At 41.2% G+C, this 22,905-nt stretch overlaps 2 protein-coding genes across 2 annotated transcripts; both read left to right on the top strand.

The window, feature by feature from the left end:
• The first annotated feature begins 11,054 nt into the window (after window positions 1–11,054).
• LOC147357862 (olfactory receptor 2AG1-like) lies at window positions 11,055–11,990 on the top strand. Its single transcript, XM_086340373.1, has one exon. It carries the CDS (start codon window positions 11,055–11,057, stop codon window positions 11,988–11,990), a length of 936 nt encoding a protein of 311 aa, XP_086196499.1.
• Window positions 11,991–19,994: 8,004 nt separating this feature from the next.
• LOC147357863 (olfactory receptor 2D3-like) lies at window positions 19,995–20,918 on the top strand. Its single transcript, XM_086340378.1, has one exon. The coding sequence runs from the start codon at window positions 19,995–19,997 to the stop codon at window positions 20,916–20,918; it is 924 nt and encodes a 307-aa protein (XP_086196504.1).
• The last annotated feature ends 1,987 nt before the right edge of the window (window positions 20,919–22,905 follow it).

Genomic DNA, 22,905 nt, shown 5'->3' on the forward strand with positions numbered 1-22,905 from the left:
ATCTCTCCACTGGCAGCCCTCACTGAGCCTAACCTGGTCAGGCCACAGCTCCCATCACTCACCCACTGTGCAAGCAGGCAGGCAGGGCTCCGCTCCGGGTACGTCAGCTCCAGAGCCACCTCGGCACTCACGAGGCTGGCTGCTGGGGCCAGCAGCAGGCTGAACCCACAGTGCCTGTTGCCTCAGACAGTGATCATGACTGCCTGACGTGTCAGCCATCTTTATGTGGCCACCATGGTGTCTGCAGCCTGCACGCCTCGGCCACCGAGGGCTGGAGGACGACACTGCTGGAGCAACCTGGTACTTCGGACTTGCCCACTTTCTGGAGTCGCACCTTTATGCTCTGGGTGCAGTGGCAGTGAGGCAGGCTGCTGCACTCAGCCTTCACCAGAGTGCGCCCCTCCCCCAAGCAGGCGACTGTTAGTGAGTAACTGTCAACTAGCTGCTGTTATCGGGCCCTGGTCAGCCATTGGTCAGTGCCAAAATTGGCCCCTCCCCCTCTTGTTTATAACAGGAGCCCCAATTCCGACTGAGGGACAATGATTTTTTGAGACTGCTAGTCTGCCCTCTGGGTCTTCCCAGGTGGTGCAAAGGTAAAGAATCCTCCTGGAATGCAGGATATTCAGGTTTGATCCCTGGGTCAGGAAGATCAGATCCTCTGGAGAAGGAAATGGCAGCCCATTCCAGTATTGTTGCCTGAAAAATTCCCATGGACAGCGAAGCCTGGCAGGCTATTGCCCATGGGGTCACAAAGAGTCAGACACAACTGAACACACGGTCTGCCATTTGCTCAGTCTGCTAGTTTCTGATTAAAGTCGTTATTCCTTGTTTAAACAACCCATCTCTCAATTTATTGGTCTGTTATGGGGCAAGCAGAACAAGCACAGGCTCGGTAACAACACTGCTGCTTCTGCTGCTAAGTCGCTTCAGTCGTGTCAGACTCCATATGCGACCCCATAGACAGCAGCCCACCAAGCTCCCCCATCCCTGGGATTCTCCAGGCAAGAACACTGGAGTGAGTTGCCATTTCCTTCTCCAATGCATGAAAGTGAAAAGTGAAAAGTGAAAGCGAAGTCACTCAGTTGTGTCTGACTCTTGGCGACCCCACGGACTGCAGCCTACCAGGCTCCTCCGTCCATGGAATTTTCCAGGCAAAAGCCCGCTCAGTTCAGTCAGTTCAGTCCCTCAGTTGTGTCCGACTCTTTGTGACCCCATGAATTGCAGCACGCCAGGCCTCCCTGTCCATCACCAACTCCCGGAGTTCACTCAAACTCATGTCCATCCAGTCGGTGATGCCATCCAGCCATCTCATCCTCTGTCGTCCGCTTCTTCTCCTGCCCCCAATCCCTCCCAGCATCAGAGTCTTTTCCAATGAGTCAACTCTTCACATGAGGTGGCCAAAGTACTGGAATTTCAGCTTTAGCATCATTCCTTCCAAAGAGCACCCAGAACTGATCTCCTTTAGACACCTAGAAATTTCACTTCAGTGGAAGGTACTTGAATTTTTGTCACATTCATCTACACTCATCTGATAGGTAAATGTCTCATTGAAACGTCTAGAGTAATTGCTGCTTCCTGGTGTTATTGTTGCTCAGTTGTGTCCAACTCTTCGCCACTCCATGGACTACAGCATGTCAGGCTTCCCTGTCCTTCATTATCTCCTGGAGTTTGCTCAAATTTATGTCCAATGAGCCAGTGATGCTATCTAACAATCTCATCCTCTGCCACCCTCTTCTCCATTTGCCTTCAATCTTTTTCAACATCAAGGTCTTTTCCAAAGAGTCCACTCTTTGCATCAGGCGGCCAAAGTACCGGAGCTTCAGCTTCAGCATCAGTCTCTCCAATGAATATTCAGAGTGGACTTCCTTTAGGGTTGGTCTGATCTCCTTGTTCTCCAAGGGACTCTCAAAAATCTTTTCCAGCACCACAATTCAAAAGCATAAATTCCTCGGCACTCAGCCTTCTTTACGGTTCACCTCTCACATCCATACATGACTACTGGAAAAACCATAGCTTTGACTAGAAGGATCTTTGTTGGCAAACTGATGTCTTTGCTTTTCAATACATTGTCTAGGTTTATCATAGCTTTTCTTCCAAGGAGCAAGCATCTTTTAGTTTCATGGCTGTAGTACCATCTGCAGTGATTTTGGAGCGCAAGAAAATAAAATATGTCACTGCTTCTACTTTTTCTCTTTCTATTTACCATAAAGCTATGGGACCAGATGCCATGATCTTAATGTTTTGAATGCTGAGTTTTAAATCAGCTTTTTCACTCTCCTCTTTCACCCTTATCAAGAGGCTTGTTAGTTCCCCTTCACTTTCTGCCATTAAAGTGGTATCATCTGCATATCTGAGGTTGTTAATTTTTCTCCTGGCAATCTCAATTCCGGCTTTGATTTATCCAGCCAGGCATTTTGCATGATGTACTCTGTATATATGCTAAATAAATAGGGTGACAGTATACAACCTTGTCGTACTCCTTTCCCAATTTGGAACCAGTCAGTTGTTCCAGGTAAGCTTCTTACTATTGCTTCTTGATCCGCATATAGGTTTCTCAGGAAACAGGTAAGGTGGTTTAGTATTCCATTTCTTTAAGAATTTTCCACAGTTTGCTGTGATCCACATGGTCAAGGCTTTAGGGTAGTCAACAAAGCAGATGTTTTTCTCCCTTGCTTTCTCCATGATTCAATGAATGTTGGGAATTTGATCTCTGGTTCCTTTGACTCTTCAAAACCAACTTGTACATCTGGAAGTTCTAGGTTCACATACTGCTGAAGCATAGCTTAAAGGATTTTGAGCATCACCTTACTAGCATGAGAAAAGAGAGCAATTGTCCAGTAGTTGGACTGCAAGGAGATCAAACCAGTTCATCCTAAAGGAAATCAATCCTGCATATTCATTGGAAGGACTGATGCTGAAGCTGAAGCTCCAATACTTTGGCCACCTGATGCAAAGAACTGACTCCTTGGAAAAGACCCTTTTGTTGGGAAAGATTGAAGGCAGGAGGAGAAGGGGATGACAGAAGGTGAGATGTTTGGATGGTATCACCGACTCGATGAACATGAATTTGAGCAAGCTCTGCGAGGTGGTGATGGACAGGGAGCCCTGGTGTGCTGCAGTCCATAGGGTCACAAAGAGTCAGACATGACTGAGCGACTGAACTGAACTGTCCAGTAGTTTGAACATTCTTTGTCATTACCTTTCTTTGGGATTAGAATGAAAATTGACCTTCTCCAGTCCTGTGGCCACTGTTGAGTTTTCCAAATTTGCTGACATATTGAGTGTAACATTTTTACAGCATCATCTGTCAGGATTTGAAATAGTTCAGCTGGAATTCCATCACCTCCACTAGCTTTTTTTGTAGTAAGGCTGCCTAAGGCCCACTTGACTTCACCATTCCATGATAAGAAAAAACAATAAGCATAATATCTTTGTAATAATGCCACCCAAGTGCAGCTCTTTGCATGAGGCCACTGCCATGCATTATTCCTCCCCTCTTCCCCTATGGTGTTACCAGGCAACAGTTGCCATGGGACTGGTAGTGAGAGGGTAACAGGCAGGAATGCCAGGGGTCTCCAAATGGAGGAAATAGGTTGCAAGTGTTAGACACTTTTTGTCTCTCCCTTAAGCAGCAGGAGGAAACAAACTCTCCAAGGAAATGTTTTTCTTAAGCTATGTTAATGAAACACTGCATTTGCTTTGGAATTTGCCTTTCTTCAAAATGATTCCACCTAAGACTAACTTTTTTTCTTTTTTCAAACCTTGGGCTGATAATAGCTCAACAAACCAGTATTCATATCAATTATTTTATGGCTGCGGGATGATATACCTCATGCCATCCTATCTCAAAAATGCATATTATGGAAGAGGGGCCTGGTGAAACTCCCTCAGCCTTGAGTTGTCTATCTTATCTGATTAATAACTTTCTAACAGACATAAAACAGCTTGCTAAAACTAGCACGGGGGTCACTCTCCATCCCATTTTTGATGTCAATATCAGAAGCTTTCTCAGTCCCTTTTCACTTTAATAAAACTCTGCTATATGAAATTTCTTGAGTGATCAAGCCTGGTCTCTGGTCCCGAAGCTAAATCTTCTTCTTTGGAGATCATGAATCCAACAGTTCACCGTAAGCTATCTGTAGCTGTCATTCTTGGCCATTGGTCAGCACCATGTGGGCCCTGCTCACAAGCAGCCAACTATTAATGAGCCATGTTTATGAGGAATTCAGCCAAAGACCCAGTGGGAGAGGTGGTTGTCTTTGGGAGTGAAGTAAGAGGGGAATCTTGCCTTCTCCCTAGGGTCTTCTAGCTCGCCTGGCCCTGGGCCAACAGGCGAGTTGAGAAACCAAAGAACAAGTATGGGGGCTGTCCTGCAGGTCTCCAGAGCCCTCACCAAGGGGGAACCACTGGCTTGGTCCAGGCCTTGAGGTAGTGGTAAGCTTCTCCCGCATCCCTGTTTCTGTGACCTAATAGCAGTGGCAGTCTGCCTGGGTTCACAGTCTACGGGACCTGGCTGACCCCCCACCCCCACCCCACTGTTTGGGGAGCCTGAGAGCCAGTTGGTTCCTGGGTGCCTGGCTCCCTCAGTGATGATAGCTGGGCAGGGTCTGGGGACCTGGTCCTGAGGAAGCTACCAGCTGAGATCTACCTTCTCTTAGCCAAGACCAGGACCTTGGCAGGGGAGAGTTGTGCCTTGGCACCTTGCCTTTCTTGTCAGATCAGAAAATGACATTTGTTTAGTGGACATTTATAGGAATGTCATTAGCTGACCATGACTTAACCTCAAGAACAAAGGATTTGACACCAAGAAGTTATTTTCTAAGAACATCATCATCAACTAACCATCAGTCTCTGTGACTCAGACTGCTATGCTTACTGCTTGCACTCTGCCACCCATTACAACAACCACATTCAACTTATCTTTGATGATTAAGATATGACGATGGCCATGCCACGTGAGATCCCATTATTCCCATTGCGTTTAGAGATCCCAGTTCAGTGGTAGCAGCTCCCACTATAATTTCTGACCTACACAGAAGAGCAACCACAGGGCCCTTAAAGGATGCTGGATCTTCTCTCATAAATTTGTTTCTCACAGTCATAGTGAAAGATGTATTCTCCCAGAGTGGGTGAGCAGGCCTTATTTGATAAACCCATTCCAACAGTTTATCTCCCAAAGCCTTTGGACAACTTACTGTACAGTATATAAACGTAAATCTTACACTTTAAATTCTATTTACTGTCGTAGACCTACCCTTGCACTCATGTTTTAGCCAGCCAACTAAACAATCTGTAGAGCCCTTTCTAACCTCTTGAGCTAAAACACTGAATCCAAGGTCTCTACTTAGTGGGCCATGTCAATAAGTTTAGCCTGATCCAACTTTTTTTCCTCCCACCATAGTTTCATACCCATGAGCTCCATCCCCACACGTATCTCCCAGATTTCTGTCTGTATACATCAGAAAAATTATGCTGCTCCTTTGGTTTATAACAACTCTCACCCTTTGAGTTTGCTGGAATGTGAGTCTACTTACAAGTTTGGAAGCAAAAAGGGAAGGTGAGAGTGGTCCCTGAGGAGAATCTGCAGTGTCTTAATGGCAACAACCTCAGGGGCATTTATTATATGTTTATAAGGCAAATGAGACCAAACTCTCATGAAACAGCTAATTATTGGTCAAAAAATTAGCAGAACAATGTCCTCAGAGTCATGGGAATCTATTTGTCCCTAGTCCCATTGTCAGGTTCCCATTCCTCCCTAAACAATACCCTCACTTTAACAGAAGACATCCTGGAAATTTAGGAATTCAACTTGCATTATAATTGAGCTACTAACATACTGAGACTCTGGGCTTGATTTTGAGAAAGCATAGCTAGAGGTTTCTTCAGGGCCATGTAAGGAGAATAACATTTCTACCATTCTCCTCACACTTGAGAGTCATTGAGGCAACATCTGTAGGTCTTCTGACTCAGCAAACATCTACTCTTCGAACAAGAAATGCTCTCCTCTTCTTGGAGATAATTATTAATTCCCTGCCCTCTAATAATCTGCCCAGGGAGCAGAAGGGAATATGGAATGATGACTTATAGATCCCACATTACCTTAAGAAGATGACTAAACCATGTTAATACAGACCATTAATGTGTGTGTGTGTGTTTCTAGGAAGAGCTTGGTGGTGTCCTATTGTGGAATCTACAGAAATCCACCTCCTTCACAGACTAGACTGTCTAGGATCTTCTGTATTAAAATGTGAGCTTTGACTTCAGTTTTCAATGTCTTCTTCCCCACAACCATATAAGGAGGGCAGAAACTACATATTTTCCACAACAGGGTCACTGAGCCTGGCACCATAGGTGGCACAAAGTAGAAATTAAATAACATTTGATGAATTCATAAAGAATCTCAGCATCAGAGAAAATATTTAAGGGCCTAAAATAGAGGCCATCAGCACTAAGTTCTAATCACCTGACTTAACTGAGCAGCAGCAAACTGACAAAACTGACATTTAAGGATACACGCATCCTTCCTCTGAATATATCCAGGATTATATCACTTAACAACTCTTCCACTGCCACCCCTCGGACCCAAGTCATTGGCTCCTTTCTGGGTCATTGCAACAGGTTCCTAACCAGTCTGCTTGCTTCCTTTCTGGTCCCTGTAAAGCCTTTAACAGAGTAACAAAGCAAAGTCTTTGACAAAATGACAATTCCTCTTAAACAAAATTCAAATTATTTCAATTTCCTATTCAAAGACCCCCAATAGTTCCCTGATTCACTTGGAACAAAAGTCGAAACCTTCACAGTGGTTCTATATGCTTACTCCGCTTACTCTCTGACCTCATCTCCTCCATCCAACCCAGCTTGCTCACTCCAGTCCAGCTCCATTGGTCTCCTTGTTTGCCTGTCTCAGCTTGACCTCAGAACCTTTTCAGTGGCTCTTCTCTCTGTCTAAAATGACCTTCACATTTTTGCTCAAAGGACATTTTCTCAGTAAGATCTGCTCTAACCCTTCTATTTAAAGTTAACAATTTCTTCCTACATTCTCTGTTCCTCTTACCTTTTTTAGCTCCAAAGCACTTGAAAACTCCTAATATACAATGTGACACTTAGTATATTTTATTTCTTGTTCTCCACCACCTAGAAGGTAACATCCCTAAGAAAGGATGGTTGGTTATTTTTTCTATATTATTGCTATATAATGTTGTGTTCAGTGCACAGTTGAAGTTAATACACATTGAATGAGAAAAGAGGACAGAATAATGGAAGAGAACAAAGCATGCAGTTAGGGTTACGTATTGAATGAGAAAAAAAAAGAACTATGGAAGGAAAACAGAGCAGGATACGTTGTCTGCTTTAGTCTTAATTAATTTGCTCTGAGATACTCACTTGTGCTCACTGCAACAGTTACCTCCAGAGGAAAGACCGAGATACAGTCCTGCTTTCACAGCTCTCCTGAGACCTCACTGGGTCTTCTCAAATCCCTGTGAATTTGGCACAGATGCACAGTACTAGCCCAAGGCCTGGTCATTAGGTGTGAACTCAGAGGTTGTAAATAGCCCCCCTTCCATGTTTCCTTTACTGGGGTGCAGAACTCATTTACTGAGAGATGAAAGAAGAGTTAAGAGGTCAGGAATCACACCCAGGAGATTTATTAAATTTCCTGTCTCCCAGCACTTCCAGGAAGGGGTCAATTCAGCTGGGGAAAGAGCTTCTTTTAAACAAAGCTTCTGAATAGAGAGACAAAGTCATTGTCATCACATAGGGAGCAGAAGAGCCACCCCCAAGGACAGGGCCCTGTCTCACTGTGGCCCCTGAGAAAGTGAGGCCAGGCATTGCAGACCTTCCTTTGGGTCCTCTTCCTGGATCATCTGCACTGGTTTTCCTTTATTCAGCTTTTCCTCCAGAGCCAAATAGGGTGAAACTGTTTTTAGGAGTCAAGCATTCACCTTAGTTAGACAATTGCTTTATGGCTAGGAAAATTCCTTCACAAGGTGACTGGGCCAGAGACACAGCCTGTCTTAACCTTTCACATAAGGAGGGAACAGTCTATTTCAGGTTCCTATGAGACCCTTCTCTCTGAAGTGTAGGTCACTCAAAGACCAGGTGGCCCATCCCAGAGAGGCCCTGCCAAGCCAGATGGATGGGAATGCCCTGACCCACTGATCCCACATACCTCCTCACAGCTGGTCCCCTTCACGCACTGGTACAAAATCTAATTTCTATTTGCACTTGTTCACCCTCCAAACAAGATACACAGCCAACAGTGAAATCTACCAGTAGTATTTCCTATCTATCAGAGGTAAGGATTTTATCTCTGGGGGATATTATGAGGTTTCTGTAAACGAATGATCAGGAATTGGGAGCAGGACCCTAGTTAGGAAATGTGGATGGTTAGGAAATATTTTTTGTTCCCTTGGTCTTGGACATGTCATTAATGTTGGTCTCATTTATTCAACAAATAATTATCAAGGATATTCTCTAATTAAGGAGCTGTGCCATATACTGAACTCACACTGTGAATAAGACATAATCCTTACATTTAAAGACTAGCATTAAAATATTTGCTTCAATAGTCAGTGAAGCCACTTACTCTGAGAAAAGCAAGGCAAACTTCTGGGAGGTAGTAACAGAGATGTTCTGAAGTACCAGGAAGTTTTAACTGAGAAAAAGACTTAGAGCATGTGAAATGGGAAAGGGGAAAGAAATGGTGCTTTCTAGGAAGAAGGAGCTGCAAGTGCAAAAGCCTAGAGGCAAGAGGAAACACAATTTCCTGGAGAATTTCAACTGGATCAACATGGAGTGACTTGGGGTCCAGACAGGGACGGAGGAGGGCAGAAAGGTTAGGAACCACAGGCAAAAATGAGGCAGGGGAGGTCAGCTGGCCAGATGATTAACTGATTTTGAGGGCAATCGATTAAGTATGTTAATAGCCAAAAGTGGGGAACAACTTAAATGTCTACTGACAGATGAATGGCTAAAGAAAATGTGATATAAATATAATGGAATTTTATTCAACTATAAAGAGAAGGAAATCTGGTTCTGTGCTACAACATGTAAGAAATTGGAATACACTGTGTTAAGTGAGGTCAACCACAGGAGTCTAAATACTACATGATTCCTCTTATGTCATTTAAAGTAGTCAAACTGTAGCAGAAAGAATGGTGGCTTCCAGGGGCTGCTGGGATGTGGAAATGGAGAGCTGCTGTTCAGTGAGTATAAAGTTTCAGTCATGCAAAATAGAAAAGTTCAGGAGATCTACTGTACAACATTGTGCTTATAGTTGACTGTACTGTACACTTAAAACTTTAAAAGAGTAGATTGCATGTTGTTTGTTTTTTACCACCAATAAAAACAAAAAGAGAGTAATTGAACAAAAATTTCTGTAAACTGGTTTCTGTATACTGCTCATACTTTACATTTGTTGAGAATCTATCAACAGTCAGAAAACTAAGATCATGGCATCTGGTCCCATCACTTCATGGGAAATAGATGGGGAAACAGTGGAAACAGTGAGAGACTTTATTTTGGGGGGCTCCAAAATCACTGCAGATGGTGATTGAAGCCAGGAAATTAAAAGACGCTTACTCCTTGGAAGGAAAGTTATGACCAACCTAGATAGCATATTCAAAAGCAGAAACATTACTTTGCCAACAAAGGTCCGTCTAGTCAAGGGTATGGTTTTTTCAGTAGTCATGTATGGATGTGAGAGCTGGACTATAAAGAAAGCTGAGAGATGAAGAATTGATGCTTTTGAACTGTGTTGTTGGAAAAGACTGTTGACAGTCCCTTGGACTGCAAGGAGATCCAACCAGTCCATCCTAAAGGAGATCAGTCCTGGGTGTTCATTGGAAGGGCCAATGTTGAAGCTGAACCTCCAATACTTTGGCCACCTGATGCAAAGAGCTGAGTCAATGGACATGAGTTTGGGTAAACTCTAGGAGTTGGTGATATACAGGGAGGCCTGGTGTGCTGCAGTCCATGGGGTCACAAAGAGTTGGACACGACTGAGCAACTGAACTGAACTGAACGTTAATCCTTAGTCTCTATTCTCTCCTTTCTTCTCAAGTTTCAGGGAGGAAGTTAATCTAATTGGAGAATGAACCAGAATAAAATTCTCTCTTTTTCTTAGAAGATACAATGACCAGTACTTGTATCTCTTGTTCTCCTGTTCCACCAGTCCTTCTTCAGTGGGAAGTACTGCCCTGGTCCTGCTTTGCTTGTGACTGCAAAGGTAATTATGTTCATTTTGAGGTTGGTTTAGGAAGTCCATTATCCACTGACACAGAAATTACATCCCGTAATTTCTACTTGATGAAAAATAGGGTGATGTTTTGGCTGCACAAATATCTCCTGTCTCAATTGCTTCACAACCTGGGTGGGAGAGAAGGAAATATGTGTTAGGCCTTCTCAAAGATGCTGCATCTCCTGAAAAGAAGGGAAGGAAAAAGAAGCTGGATACCATATGTCTGAACTTCTCAGGTGGCGTTAGTGGTAAAGAACCTACCTGCCAGTGCAGGAGATGTAAAGAGACATGGGTTCAATCACTGGGTCGGGAAGATCCCCTGGAGGAGGGCACAGCAACCCACTCCAGTATTCTTGCTTGGAGAATCCCTTGGACAGAGGAGCCTGGCGGGCTACAGTCCATGGGGTCGCAGAGTTGGACATGACTGAAGTGACTTAGTGCACTCCATATGTCTATATGTCTAGATTTTCCCTTAATGTTTCCCATTGGTTTAGTTGCTCCTGTTTCTCAAGAGAAGGAAGTGGGATGGTAAAGCAGAGCAAATGCAGAATTACTGCCCAAATGGGACTTGCCTATAATAAAGGAAACATCAGAAACAGGAAAGAAATGTGCTATTTTAACAATATGTTATCAGTACATACTTGGTGATTTAATTTATGAATGAATGACTAATACGTGGTATGATAAACTGAGCAACTAATTTCTTTCAATCAAGGGCTGTAACATTGTAAAGGCAAGGAGTCCCCAGTGACCATATCAGAACTACCTTATCTGATTTTTCATAATTTCAGATAATGAAAAATAAACCACAGAAATGGAGCTCTATAACTCCACCTTGGAAAGTGGTTTCATCTTGGTGGGGATTCTGACCGACAGTGGGTCTCCCGGACTGCTCTGCATTACAATCTCAGTCCTGTACACACTGGCCCTCACCAGCAATGGCCTGCTGTTCCTGGTCATCACAATGGATGCCCGGCTCCATGTGCCCATGTACCTCCTGCTCAGCCAGCTTTCTCTCATGGATTTGATGCTTACATCTGTAGTTATTCCTAAAATGCTTGTGGATTATCTGCGTGGAGAGAATGCCATCTCCTTTGAGGGCTGTGCCCTTCAGATGTTCCTAGTACTGACCCTGGGTGGTGCAGAGGACCTCCTACTGGCCTTCATGGCCTATGACAGGTATGTGGCCATTTGTCATCCTCTGAACTACATGGTCCTCATGAGGCTGAGGGTCTGCTGGCTCATGATAGCCACCCCTTGGACCCTGGCATTCCTGAATTCTGTGATACACACTTCATATACCATGCATTTTCCTTTTTGCATGACCCGGGAAATCAGGCACCTCTTCTGTGAGATCCCACCCTTGCTGAAATTGACCTGTGTAGATACCTCCAGGTATGAGTTCATGGTGTATGTGTCAGGTTCCATCTTTCTCATGCCCTCCCTTGCTGCTGTCCTTGCCTCCTATACATTTGTCCTAGCTGCTGTCCTCTACATGTCCTCAGGAGAGGGAAGGCAGAAAGCCCTCTTCACGTGTTCTTCTCATCTGACTGTGGTGGGAATGTACTATGGAGCTGCCATGTTTATGTATGTCCAGCCCAGCTCCCACCACAGTCCCCAACAGGACAACATCCTCTCTGTATTTTATATTGTCCTCACTCCAGCACTGAACCCTCTCATCTGTAGTCTGAGAAACAAGGAGGTAATGGGGGCCTTCAGGAGAGTATTAGGGAGGTTTTCTCTTATCTAGGATGGTGGCTGCCAGTGTAATATTGAAGCCCTATAACTCCTAGATGGTGCTTCATATCCACTCCTGGTTTTATGTGGTTCTTCTACATTATGAAAATTCTGAAAATCTGCCACATTAGAACTAAGTCCTCATTTGGTCTTAGAGACACAACTTTGTCTCTATCAGCTCTGTGTTTTGATAGTTAAGAAGCATTCATTTCTCTGATCAATATCCCAGGATATGTTTGAAATTCTTTTTCTGTTCTGACAGAGTGACCTTACATTTTACTTCAGTAGTTTCTTTTCTTACCCTCTGACAATCCTATACCCAATCACAGAGAAAGTTAGCCAGATTTTTTGGACAGCTCAATTTAAAGCAGAAATAAAAACTAGAGAGGAACATGAAGATAAAATGAAGATAGAAATGTTGAATTTTACTTGTTGCTATTGACAGAATTTCTCAGTTTTTACCTTCCTATTAGTGAGCATTTGTAGTCATACAATATTAGACATTTTACTGTGGGCAGACCTTCCCAGGTTTATATCAGAGTCCTGGACACTGGAAAAAAAAATCTTACACAGTTACCTACGCTTTGGTTTCTGCATCAACTCCTCAAGCTACTCATGTTGTATCAGGACAGCCAAGTACTTTCTTTTCACATTATTTACAAATAAATCACATTATAAATTATTGATGCCTTAAAGGTCATGTGTGAAAGCAGCCAGCACACTTGGTAATGAGCATCATAATTCAAGAGCTCCCTAATGGGAACATACTCTTTTAAAGCCTCAGCCCTGATTGGTACTCCTGAATAGGAATTAATGGTCAAATCGACATCTGACATGGAAGCAGTCTTACCAATATCTGCATCATCACCACTTACACTTTGCCCAGTCACCTTGTTTTTCCTTTATTAACTCCTTTCTGCCTCAGACCCTTTGAAGATTTCTTAAATTCTGAATTTAAAATGAACTCCTCTGCTCCACATACCTTGCCTGGAAACCTTTAGCTACTCTGTAATGCTTGAAGCTAATTACATAAGGAAACAAATTTTAAAAAGATAACTTTCCATGAAAAAAAAAAGAACTAATATTTCCTTTGGACAAGATTTAGCAAAGATCCAATCTATCAGTAATTTCTGTGGTATTTCTTTCCTTAAAAACATCCCAGTTTTCAACACTCAAATATTCCACTCTGGTCCCAATTACCATTATCTCTGCCCTGGACTTTTACTATAGCAGATTACTAACTGGTCTTCGTAATACCAGGAGCTAGATAATATACCCTTATTCTAATGCATAATGTATCTACAAGTAATATATACATATGTATGTATGTCTTTCCTGGTAACTCAACTGGTAAAGAATCCTCCTGTAAGGCAGGAGACCCTGGTTCAATTCCTGGGTTGGGAAGATCCCCTGGAGCAGGGATAGGTTACCCACTCCAGTATTCTTGGATTTCTCTGGTGGCTCAGACAGTAAAGAATCCGCCTGCAGTGTGGGAGACCTGGGTTCCCTGGAGGAGCATGGCAACCCACTCCAGTATTCTTGCCTGGAGAATCCCCATGGACAGAGGAGTCTGACAGGCTAAAGTCCATGGGTCACAGAGTCAGACATGACTAAGCAACTAAGCACAGCACAGCATGTATATATATACAAATAAACTGGTTCTATATATGTACATATAACATTCTTACGTATTCACCATCTAGCATTAGCAATACCACTGACGCCTTTGCTTCTCTTCCCTAGTCTCATCTTTTTGCCTCTTATCAAATGTTCCAGGTCCTGATGGCAACAACACAGCCCTCAGCTGTTTTATCTCACCACACACACATCACAATCTGGATACATAGCTAGGTTTGTTTATTACATTTTTCTTTCAATTTTTATGAATTATTTTAAATTTTTTATTTTATTTTAAATTATATAAAATATCTACCTGATTAAAAAATCAACCTATGAAGTAATATCTATTTCGAGAACTCTGGCTGGTGTTTTTGCCCTCTCCAAACTTCTCATTCCCATTCCCTACAGCTAATGATATATACATGCAGCTTGCATAATAACTATTTATTTGCAACTTATTGAGATTATGTTTGTAACAATATTTGTGAATGTTCCATATACACTGGAAAGAGATACAATTTTATTATGATAGTTTGCAGTTTGATATGTGTTTGTACTTTTTAATTGATTATATCTTTAGCTTTTTTATTTTTGCTATTTTTTGTCCATTTGCTCTGTCTTGAATTGGGAAAGGTTTATCAAAATCTCCTTTATATATATATTTCTCTATTCCTCATTGCAGCTTCTGTACAGTCTGCTTTTTAAAATTTATTATTGGATATATAAATATTAGTTACTTTTAGCCTTTAGAATTATAAAGATTAAAGCAGGACAAATACTATCCCCATTTCACAAATAAAATGACTGATTCTCAGAAAGAGTTGATGGTTTTCCATATTTATACAACTACTAAATGTTCTAATTAGAAATGATCTGTCCTTTGTTTCTGCTGAACAAATTATCTTTATTCAGTGCTAACTGAGCAAATACTACTCTAATTTTCAGCTGCCTTTAACAGAGAAATAGTCAGTGAGCTGTATTGTCCAATTACCCTTTGACATCATTGTAAAAATGTATTATTGTTGGTTGTTCAAAAGTAAAAACAAAGTAGCATCAGTGAAATAACTGTGAATGAAAAAAGTCCCTACACACCGCTATAGAATTGTGACATATTTTTGAAGATCTATAGCTAACAGAGGGCTTCCCTGGTAGCTGAGCTGGTAAAGAATCCGCCTGCATTGCAGGAGACGCCGCTTCAATTCTTGGGTTAGGAAGTTCCCTTGGAGAAGGAATAGGCTACCCACTCCAGTATTCTTCAGCTTCCCTGTTGGCTCAGATGGTAAAGAATCCTCATGCAATGAGGGAGACCTGGGTTCGATCCCTGGGTTGGGAATATCACCTGGAAGAGGCCATGCCAATCCACTCCAGTATTCTTGCCTGGAGAATCCCTATGGACAGAGGAGCCTGGTGGGCTACAGTCCATGGGGTCACAAAGAGTCGGACACGACTGAGTGACTAAGCAGAGCACACAGCACATAGCTAACAGGAAAGAAAGTGAAAGCGAAAGTCGCTCAATCGTGTCAGACTCTTTGTGACCCCATGGACTATACAGTCCATGGAATTCTCTAGGCCAGAATACTGGAGTGGGTAGCCATTCCCTTCTCCAGGAACAGGAGAAACATATCAAAATATGTTTTTGATATATTATCAAAAAATAGCAAACAGGAGAAACATATCAAAAGAAGAAATAAATCAATCAGTAAGTATAGAATCAGATCTGTGTGCCCATGAGTGTGTGTATGTGTGTACTCCAAGATTTACACAACAAGAGTTTTTACTCCCAGATGAAATATAAATAACTTGTGTGAGAAATAAATCCTGATCAAAAGCCCCTGGACTTTGATTGTTCCTATAATTGCCATCATAAGACTTTTCTTTACCCATTAGCCCTAAGGATAAGATATTCCAATAGCTAATTTTCTACTCCAATAATTATAAAGTTGAAATTGATTAAATATGTTCCCATTCCTAGAAGAAAACATAGGGCGAAATTCCTTAACACTGGTCTTGGCAATTATCTTTTGGATCTCAGACCAAAGACATAGACAACAAAAGCAAAATAAACAAGTAGGGCTACATCAAACTAAAAATCCTCTCCACAGCAAAGGAACCATCAGAAAAATAAAAGGGAAACCTACTACACAATGGGCGAAATATTTTCAAATTGTATTATATGTATGTCTGACTTATTTTACTAGGCATTATATTTTCTAGTTCCATCCATGTTGATGCAAATGGCAATATTTTTATGGCTGATTAATATTTCAGACAGAGACAGATAAAATCTAAAATATAATCTAGATGAATCTTTGTGGAAAACAGAAACAGACTCATAGAAAACAAATTACAGTTACCAAACAGGAGAATGGGGTACGGAGGACAAATTAGGAGTATAAAATAGGTAAGCTACAAGGATTTACTGTATAGCACAAAGAATTATACCAAATATCTTATAATAGCCTATAAGGAATATATTCTGCAAAAAAAAAAAAAAAAAAGAATCACTCTGCTGTACACTTGAAACTAACACAATATTATGAATCAATTATTCCTCAATTAAAAAATGAACTTAAAAAAGAAAAATAGAATTTTCTTTACAATATACTCACAAATTGAAAATATAACATGACAAACAGATTTGAATAAAGAAAAAGCAACAAAGATGTAGTGGAGATAATTTGCAGTAAATCAGTCCCATTTCTCTGGATAGTTGTAAGGACATATGAAATCACAAGGAGATTTCATAAACCAGAATACATAATGACTTGATTGAAAAAAGAGGTAAAAATTAACAAGAAAGAAAGATAAGAAAAATTTAATCACATATCTATAATATAAAGAATTCAGTTTGGATTCAACAGAAAAATTACAATGAGAAATATAACTTGACTGATATATTTTAAAAATTATATCCGAGCAATAAATAAATAATTTTCCTACTGCCATAAAAGGGAAAGAAAGACGGATGGAAAAATTTAGTAGCAAAGATAATAAATGACTACAGTATTTTTCTTTTATTAAAAAGAACTAAATATCGATGAGTAAATAAAGCATTAAGTAGTTTAAATCTAGCATGTTTCAGAAAAATACAGATCTGTCTTTAGTATATAGTTCAAACATTTGATTTTTACATAAAGTATCTCAAATCTATTATTTTCTAAGACGAGTTAAGCTTTTGTAAAAGATAGCCATAATATCCTCAAATTAACAATAATTTTAAAAGCAGTTAAAGGAGAAATATGGGAAAAGATGCACGTTTCCACTTTTCTAAGGATTTAAATTAAAGGATGGACAACTGCCTGTCAGCATATATTTTACATATTGCTTCTGCTCCCAAGAAGAGAGACTTGATTCTTTCTCATATTCAGAGCCTATAGAATTTTTTCTTTGATTAGACAAACTCTGGGAATTAGAGGATATTCACAGAACTCTATGATTACAAACAAAAGAAAGAAAAATCTACAAAAGATCCCATGGTATCTCATTGTGTAGAGATAATAGAAGGAGGTATGCTTAGCGATACCCTGGGGACCTCCTGCTGGCATCATCTCTCAGGATCACATCTTTTATGATCCTCTCAGAGAAAGACTCAATTCAGTGTTGGTGCTTAAAAAAGTAGTGTAAAATTCACCCAAGAACACAGTCAGAGATTGAAATAGAATCCACGGGAAAGTCCGTTTCATACCCAGCTGTTAGGAAAGAGGACTGAGAGTCACCGTCATTCAAAACCAAACTCTGGATGTGCACCTTGGATCTCTCGATCTCACTCTGCTGGACTCACTGGCAGGTCTGCTTACCTACAGCTCCCCATCTCTAGAACAAACTCATCCTTGGTCTCCAGGTAAGGAGGAAGATGCTGAAGGCATCAAGTCTCTGCAGAACCAGAGTTTGTCCTGGGAGAAGGGCTGTGTCTTTATTTTTACAATCCACAGTCTATTTGGGAGAAGAGATTTTTATTTTTCTCTCTTCTCATGAATTCTCACTCTTAGAAATCTTGCTACTGGGTACTTACCGAGGTGGTCAGTTTGTGTGCTAAAAGGCACAAGAAATCAAAAGATCCATTGTCTCTCAAACTCACCACCCGTTTTCAACTATAAGAATCTTCCTGTGTTCTTACCTTTCATCCTGGCTACATAGGTGTTCTCTTCCTGTTTCACTTTTTCCACACTCTCTGGGTGATTCCCACTGAACTCACAGGAAAATACCTAGGACACAAGACAGAGCTTCTTGTAACGTACTCGGCATTATCTGGGAGGTGGGAAGAGTCCAAGCACCGGAGTGCTAGTGTGAGGTGTGTGGACGCTTCCTGCTCCAGTACCTAGTATTCAGGCTGCTGCCACATTGCACGTCTGCTTTCATGGGTAAGAATGAAAAAGAGAACAGGATGTATATTGAGGATCTGTTCCTATTTCTACTGGAAGAGGAACAACTACCACTGACGCCTCTCACTTATACCAGCATTCCTGGTGGTCACACCTAGTGTTACACCCTCTTCGTGGTCACAGGATCTCCCCATCCCAAAGATACCATGAAGCTGGACCTGCATCACCTGTGTCTTCCAAATTTCATGGTATGCTTTTAAAAGCATTATTAGCTTAGGAGTGTTTGAGTGCAGGTTTGTGACAGTGCCTGTGAGTATGAGAGGAATCTATTTGTTTCTGCATGTATTCAGTCATTCATATACCAATCCAGTCAGTGAACATTTGCTAAAAATTTACTATATACTGGGTGATGCAGTCATATGGATTCAGATAGGATTTTTACACTGAAGAAACATAAAACCTAGCCTGGGAGACAGGCTTGTAAACAAATAATTATGTATAAATTAATGAGAACTTTAAAAAAACATGTAATTATATACATATATCAAAATTCATCAAATTGTACACATGAAATATGCACAGTTCATTACAAGTAAATTTACAATGATGAAGCAGTGAAAAAAAATGGGTTTATCAGAAATCATTGGGAAATGAAATCAGTAGTGGATTATTTTGGCTGCTGATGTTGCAGTTTATCAATGATTCTCCTGTGTATTCCCTTTACATTGTATCAATGGAAAATATATTTCTCATTTTGTTTTATCAATTCCTCAAATTATTTCCTGACTCTGCCTTCCTGGTCCCTCAAAGCCAATATATTATACAGTTGGTTCAGGCTGGATCCATTGCATTTCCATCTGGATAGATATTTATGAATAGAAACCTCACTGTAACCACGTGGTCTTTGAGTCCTAATACTTAGCAGTTCATGAGCAGGTGGTCCAGTCACAACTGATCAGGCCACATTTGTCCTATATTGCCAATTAGATGTGTGGTTTTATCTTTGAAAACAAACCCTTGTATGTCGGCAGTCTTCGACTCCACCTCCCCCTACCCGCCCCGCCACCCCCCCGGCCCCCCACCCCATCCCAAGATATCCCTGCCAGGTAACTGACTTTCTGCTCTGACATCTCCTTCATTGTAAAGGGCAGTTCTAGGACTAGTACTTCAGCCTTTCCCTGGAATATCAGACTCCAGCCCTGATTCCTAGCCATTTGCCCATGACCCTACTACCTTTCCTAAGTCTTTCTAAACTCTTTCCCCAGGAGCTTGGATTCATCAGGTTATTCCTTGCTTGTTCCTGAGGTAAAGCTATAGACTTTGAGTAGCGTTTACTGCCTGGCTGCAGAGCATTGAACCAGTGCCTGATGCATGTCTCCGACTGATTGGACTTCTGATACATCTGCAGCATGAAGGAGCTCGAACATGGTTATGCCAGATAAGACACTGCAACTCTGCAGGCAGCTGTTGTGGCTGCACTGGGTCACCACAAAAGGCCCTCCCTATTTCCCAAGTGCGTGGTGCTGCCTAAGTCTAGGCTGGTCTCCACTATCCTGCTTCTGTCATACAGAAGTCTGATCATGCCTTACTCTTGAGCACTTCCACTGAACCTTGATTCCCTGATCCAGTGAAGAATATAGAACATAATCAGGACTGTGGATTATAAAATCATATAACATGGTCTCATAAAATTTACTTTCTACTTGGAAGGATGATAAGGCATCTCTTGGAATCACAAAGGAAAAATTAATTATTTGTTCTGCTTCTTGATGAAATAAAAGTGAAAGTCTGACTAAAAAGCAAACTACAAAAAATAAAAACCTGGGTTCTCTACTAAATGCAGAAAACTTTATAATTTTTCAAATCCACATATTAGTGTTCTTTTTAGACAGCTTCAGTAGAAATATGGTGGTGGAAATTTTTAGAAATTCATGTCAAATATTTATAAGAATTTTTTAAAAATCAAATACACTTTTTATTCCAGTGAGATCTTTACTTTCAGGATCTGATGCTCAAATGTAGTCAGATTTTTATAGCTCTATTGATGCTTATTGTGTAGACAGGAATAAACATCCATGGGCACAAAAAACCAAACCTGTCTGACTGAATTCATCTTGCTGGGCCTTTCTTCAGATCAGCAGACCCAGATCGTGCTATTTGTGATATTTCTCATCATCTACCTGCTGACTGTATTTGGGAATCTGCTCATCATACTGTTAATTCATACTGACTCTCGACTGCATACACCAATGTATTTCTTCCTTAAAAACCTGTCATTTAGTGATCTCCTTTTCTCTACAACAATTGTCCCCCAGATGCTATTCCATTTGCTGGTAACAAGAAAGACCATTTCCAAGTCAGGGTGCTCAATTCAGATGATTTTTTTTCTAGTAGCAGGGTGTACAGAAAGCTCCCTGCTAGCAGTGATGTCCTATGACCGCTATGTGGCTGTCTGCAAGCCCCTTCACTACTCTACCCTCATGACCCAGAGGATTTGTGTTCAGCTGTCCATAGGATCTTGGACTAGTGGAGCACTTGTGTCTCTAGTAGATACAGCATTTACTTTATATCTTTCATACCATGGCCAGAACATAATTGATCATTATTTTTGTGAACCTCCTGCCCTTTTGAAGTTGGCTTCAGAAGAAACCTACAAAGCTGAGATGGCCATCTTTGCCATGGGTGTGATAATTCTCCTCGGTCCTCTCTCCCTTATCCTTTTCTCTTACTGGAATATTATCTCCACTGTGATTCAGATACGGGCAGGGGAGAGGAGACTCAAGGTCTTTTCTACGTGTGGTTCTCATCTCATTGTTGTTGTCTTCTTCTATGGATCAACAATATTTACCTATATGCGTCCAAATGCCAAGAAAATGAATGAGGGGGATAAGGTGATCTCAGTGTTCTATTCAGTCATAACATCTATGATGAACCCATTCATTTATAGCCTAAGGAACAAAGATGTTAAGCAGGCATTTAAAAAATTATTTGGAAGATAGAGTCCCTTAGAGCCAATGATCTCTGTATTGACATACCATCATGGGGATGAAGACATTTTAAAGTGGTTCAACATCTGTAACAGCTTTCTCTCTGACGTGTCTCTAGGCTGATACATCAGTAAGGCACATAGAGGTGACCTTGTATGTCTAGAATATTTCAAGTTTGTCTACTGCCTCTTTTTTTTTTTTTTAACTATTTACAAATTTATTTTATTTTTATTTTATTTTATTTTTAAACTTTACATAATTGTATTAGTTTTGCCAAATATCAAAATGAATCCGCCACAGGTATACATGTGTTCCCCATCCTGAACCCTCCTCCCTCCTCCCTCCCCATACCATCCCTCTGGGTGGTCCCAGTGCACTAGCCCCAAGCATCCAGTATCGTGCATCGAACCTGCCTCTTGATCTAGATTACTCTTTGTGTTTATAGATTATTATTATTATGAGGCAAGTAAAATAGAGCTTTGCTCTTATATTGTATAGTATAATATTATATTGATTATATTTATATATTATATTATATGAATACTTAAAATATTGAATAGGATCTTCATTTACACTGCACTATTCATTCACTAATCCATATTCACCCAGTGATATTACCTTTTGATTCTAAACTTCACAGATAATTGTTAGTCTCATCCCATGCTAACATCAAATACAGTCTTCAACAGATCTTGGAGTCCTACGCTAGACTCTAAAAGTTCTAGTGAGAAGATATCAATGACTTTTCTAACCCTGAAACTCTGATACTGGACCCTTGGCTTTTTATTTGTTTCATTTCCTGCAGTCTCAAAATACTCCTGTAGCCAATTCAGATGCACATGGTGGCGCTGTTGGCTCGGACAGTAATGTGTGGGACCTCAGATTCCAGTAAGGATGATACATCTTCTGTATATCAAGCACCGTTTCTCTCCAAGGATCGTTGCTGGCTAAGGGAACTAGATGGAGAGGAACACTGCCTACATCAGAACTCTCAGGTCCTTTACCTGTGACACAAATACACCACAGTTGCTCCCCCTCGGACATGCTCTCCCCTCTTCTGCAGGTTTGACTTGCCAACACCCATCAGTCCTCTTTTTTGCAAAGTGGAAGAGAATCACTGACATATGAGAAGCAATCCTAGAAGGTGAAGATTGCTCTGTAGGATGAAAGGATGCCTTTGGTCATTTCTAACTCTGCTATAACCCTCTGTAAGAGCAGAAGCAGCATCACTGACAGACCTGTAGCTTCTAATCAACGTCCAGCCTGGAACACTGCCCCTCCCTTAGAAGCAAATCCACCATCCTCTTCTCCCCTGCCCTGAACTAAAGACCTAACTCTAAAAATCAGAAGTTTGAGCAAACTCTCGGAGATAGTAAAGGACAAGGAAGACTGGTGTGCTGTAGTCCATGGAGTTACAAAAAGTCGGACATGACTGAGCGACTGAATGACAACAGCAAAGATCTAACTGCAAGTATTAAGTGAAATTTCTTAATGCTTCACTGGTAAGTGTGAACACTTCCGATTCACATCCATGGCCTGTTTCAGGGCTTGTGAGCAATGAAAACATAGTTGGGGACCATCTCAATCCATTGTCCATTTCTCTTGGCAGAGGTCCCACGACGCAAACTCATTACATTACTTTTTCCTCCATTTCCAGACTTACATGTACCTCCTGACTCACCCCCACCTACCTGCTATGGAGCCATATGTAGGGATTCTTGTCATATGAAGACGAGTGCTGCTAACCACAACCAGATCATCCAGATCATCCTTTCACAAAGTGAGAAGATTATGGAAGCACTTATCTTTTACTGAGCAATTTCTCCTTGGAATTCTGCTCTCACTTCATGACCTTCTCTTTAGGCATCTGCAAGATGATTGTGGGTGAAGGATGGCATGAGCCAGGAATAATGAGAAGCCCTCATGAAAGTCAAATTTGCCACATTGACTTCTGCCAATTCCAGCTTCCATGTCCATGGCCTTTTATGAGTACCCAGTG

The sequence above is a fragment of the Bos grunniens genome, chromosome 15 (genome assembly GCF_055505025.1).
Source record: "Bos grunniens cultivar Pamir isolate PY7600 chromosome 15, Bosgru_T2T1.0, whole genome shotgun sequence".
NCBI classification, from domain to species: Eukaryota; Metazoa; Chordata; class Mammalia; order Artiodactyla; family Bovidae; genus Bos; species Bos grunniens.

What these genes read in the sequence shown, in the direction of transcription:
- LOC147357863 (XM_086340378.1), top strand. Translation starts at nt 19,995, where the DNA reads ATGGGCACAAAAAACCAAACCTGTCTGACTGAATTCATCTTGCTGGGC.
- LOC147357862 (XM_086340373.1), top strand. Translation starts at nt 11,055, where the DNA reads ATGGAGCTCTATAACTCCACCTTGGAAAGTGGTTTCATCTTGGTGGGG.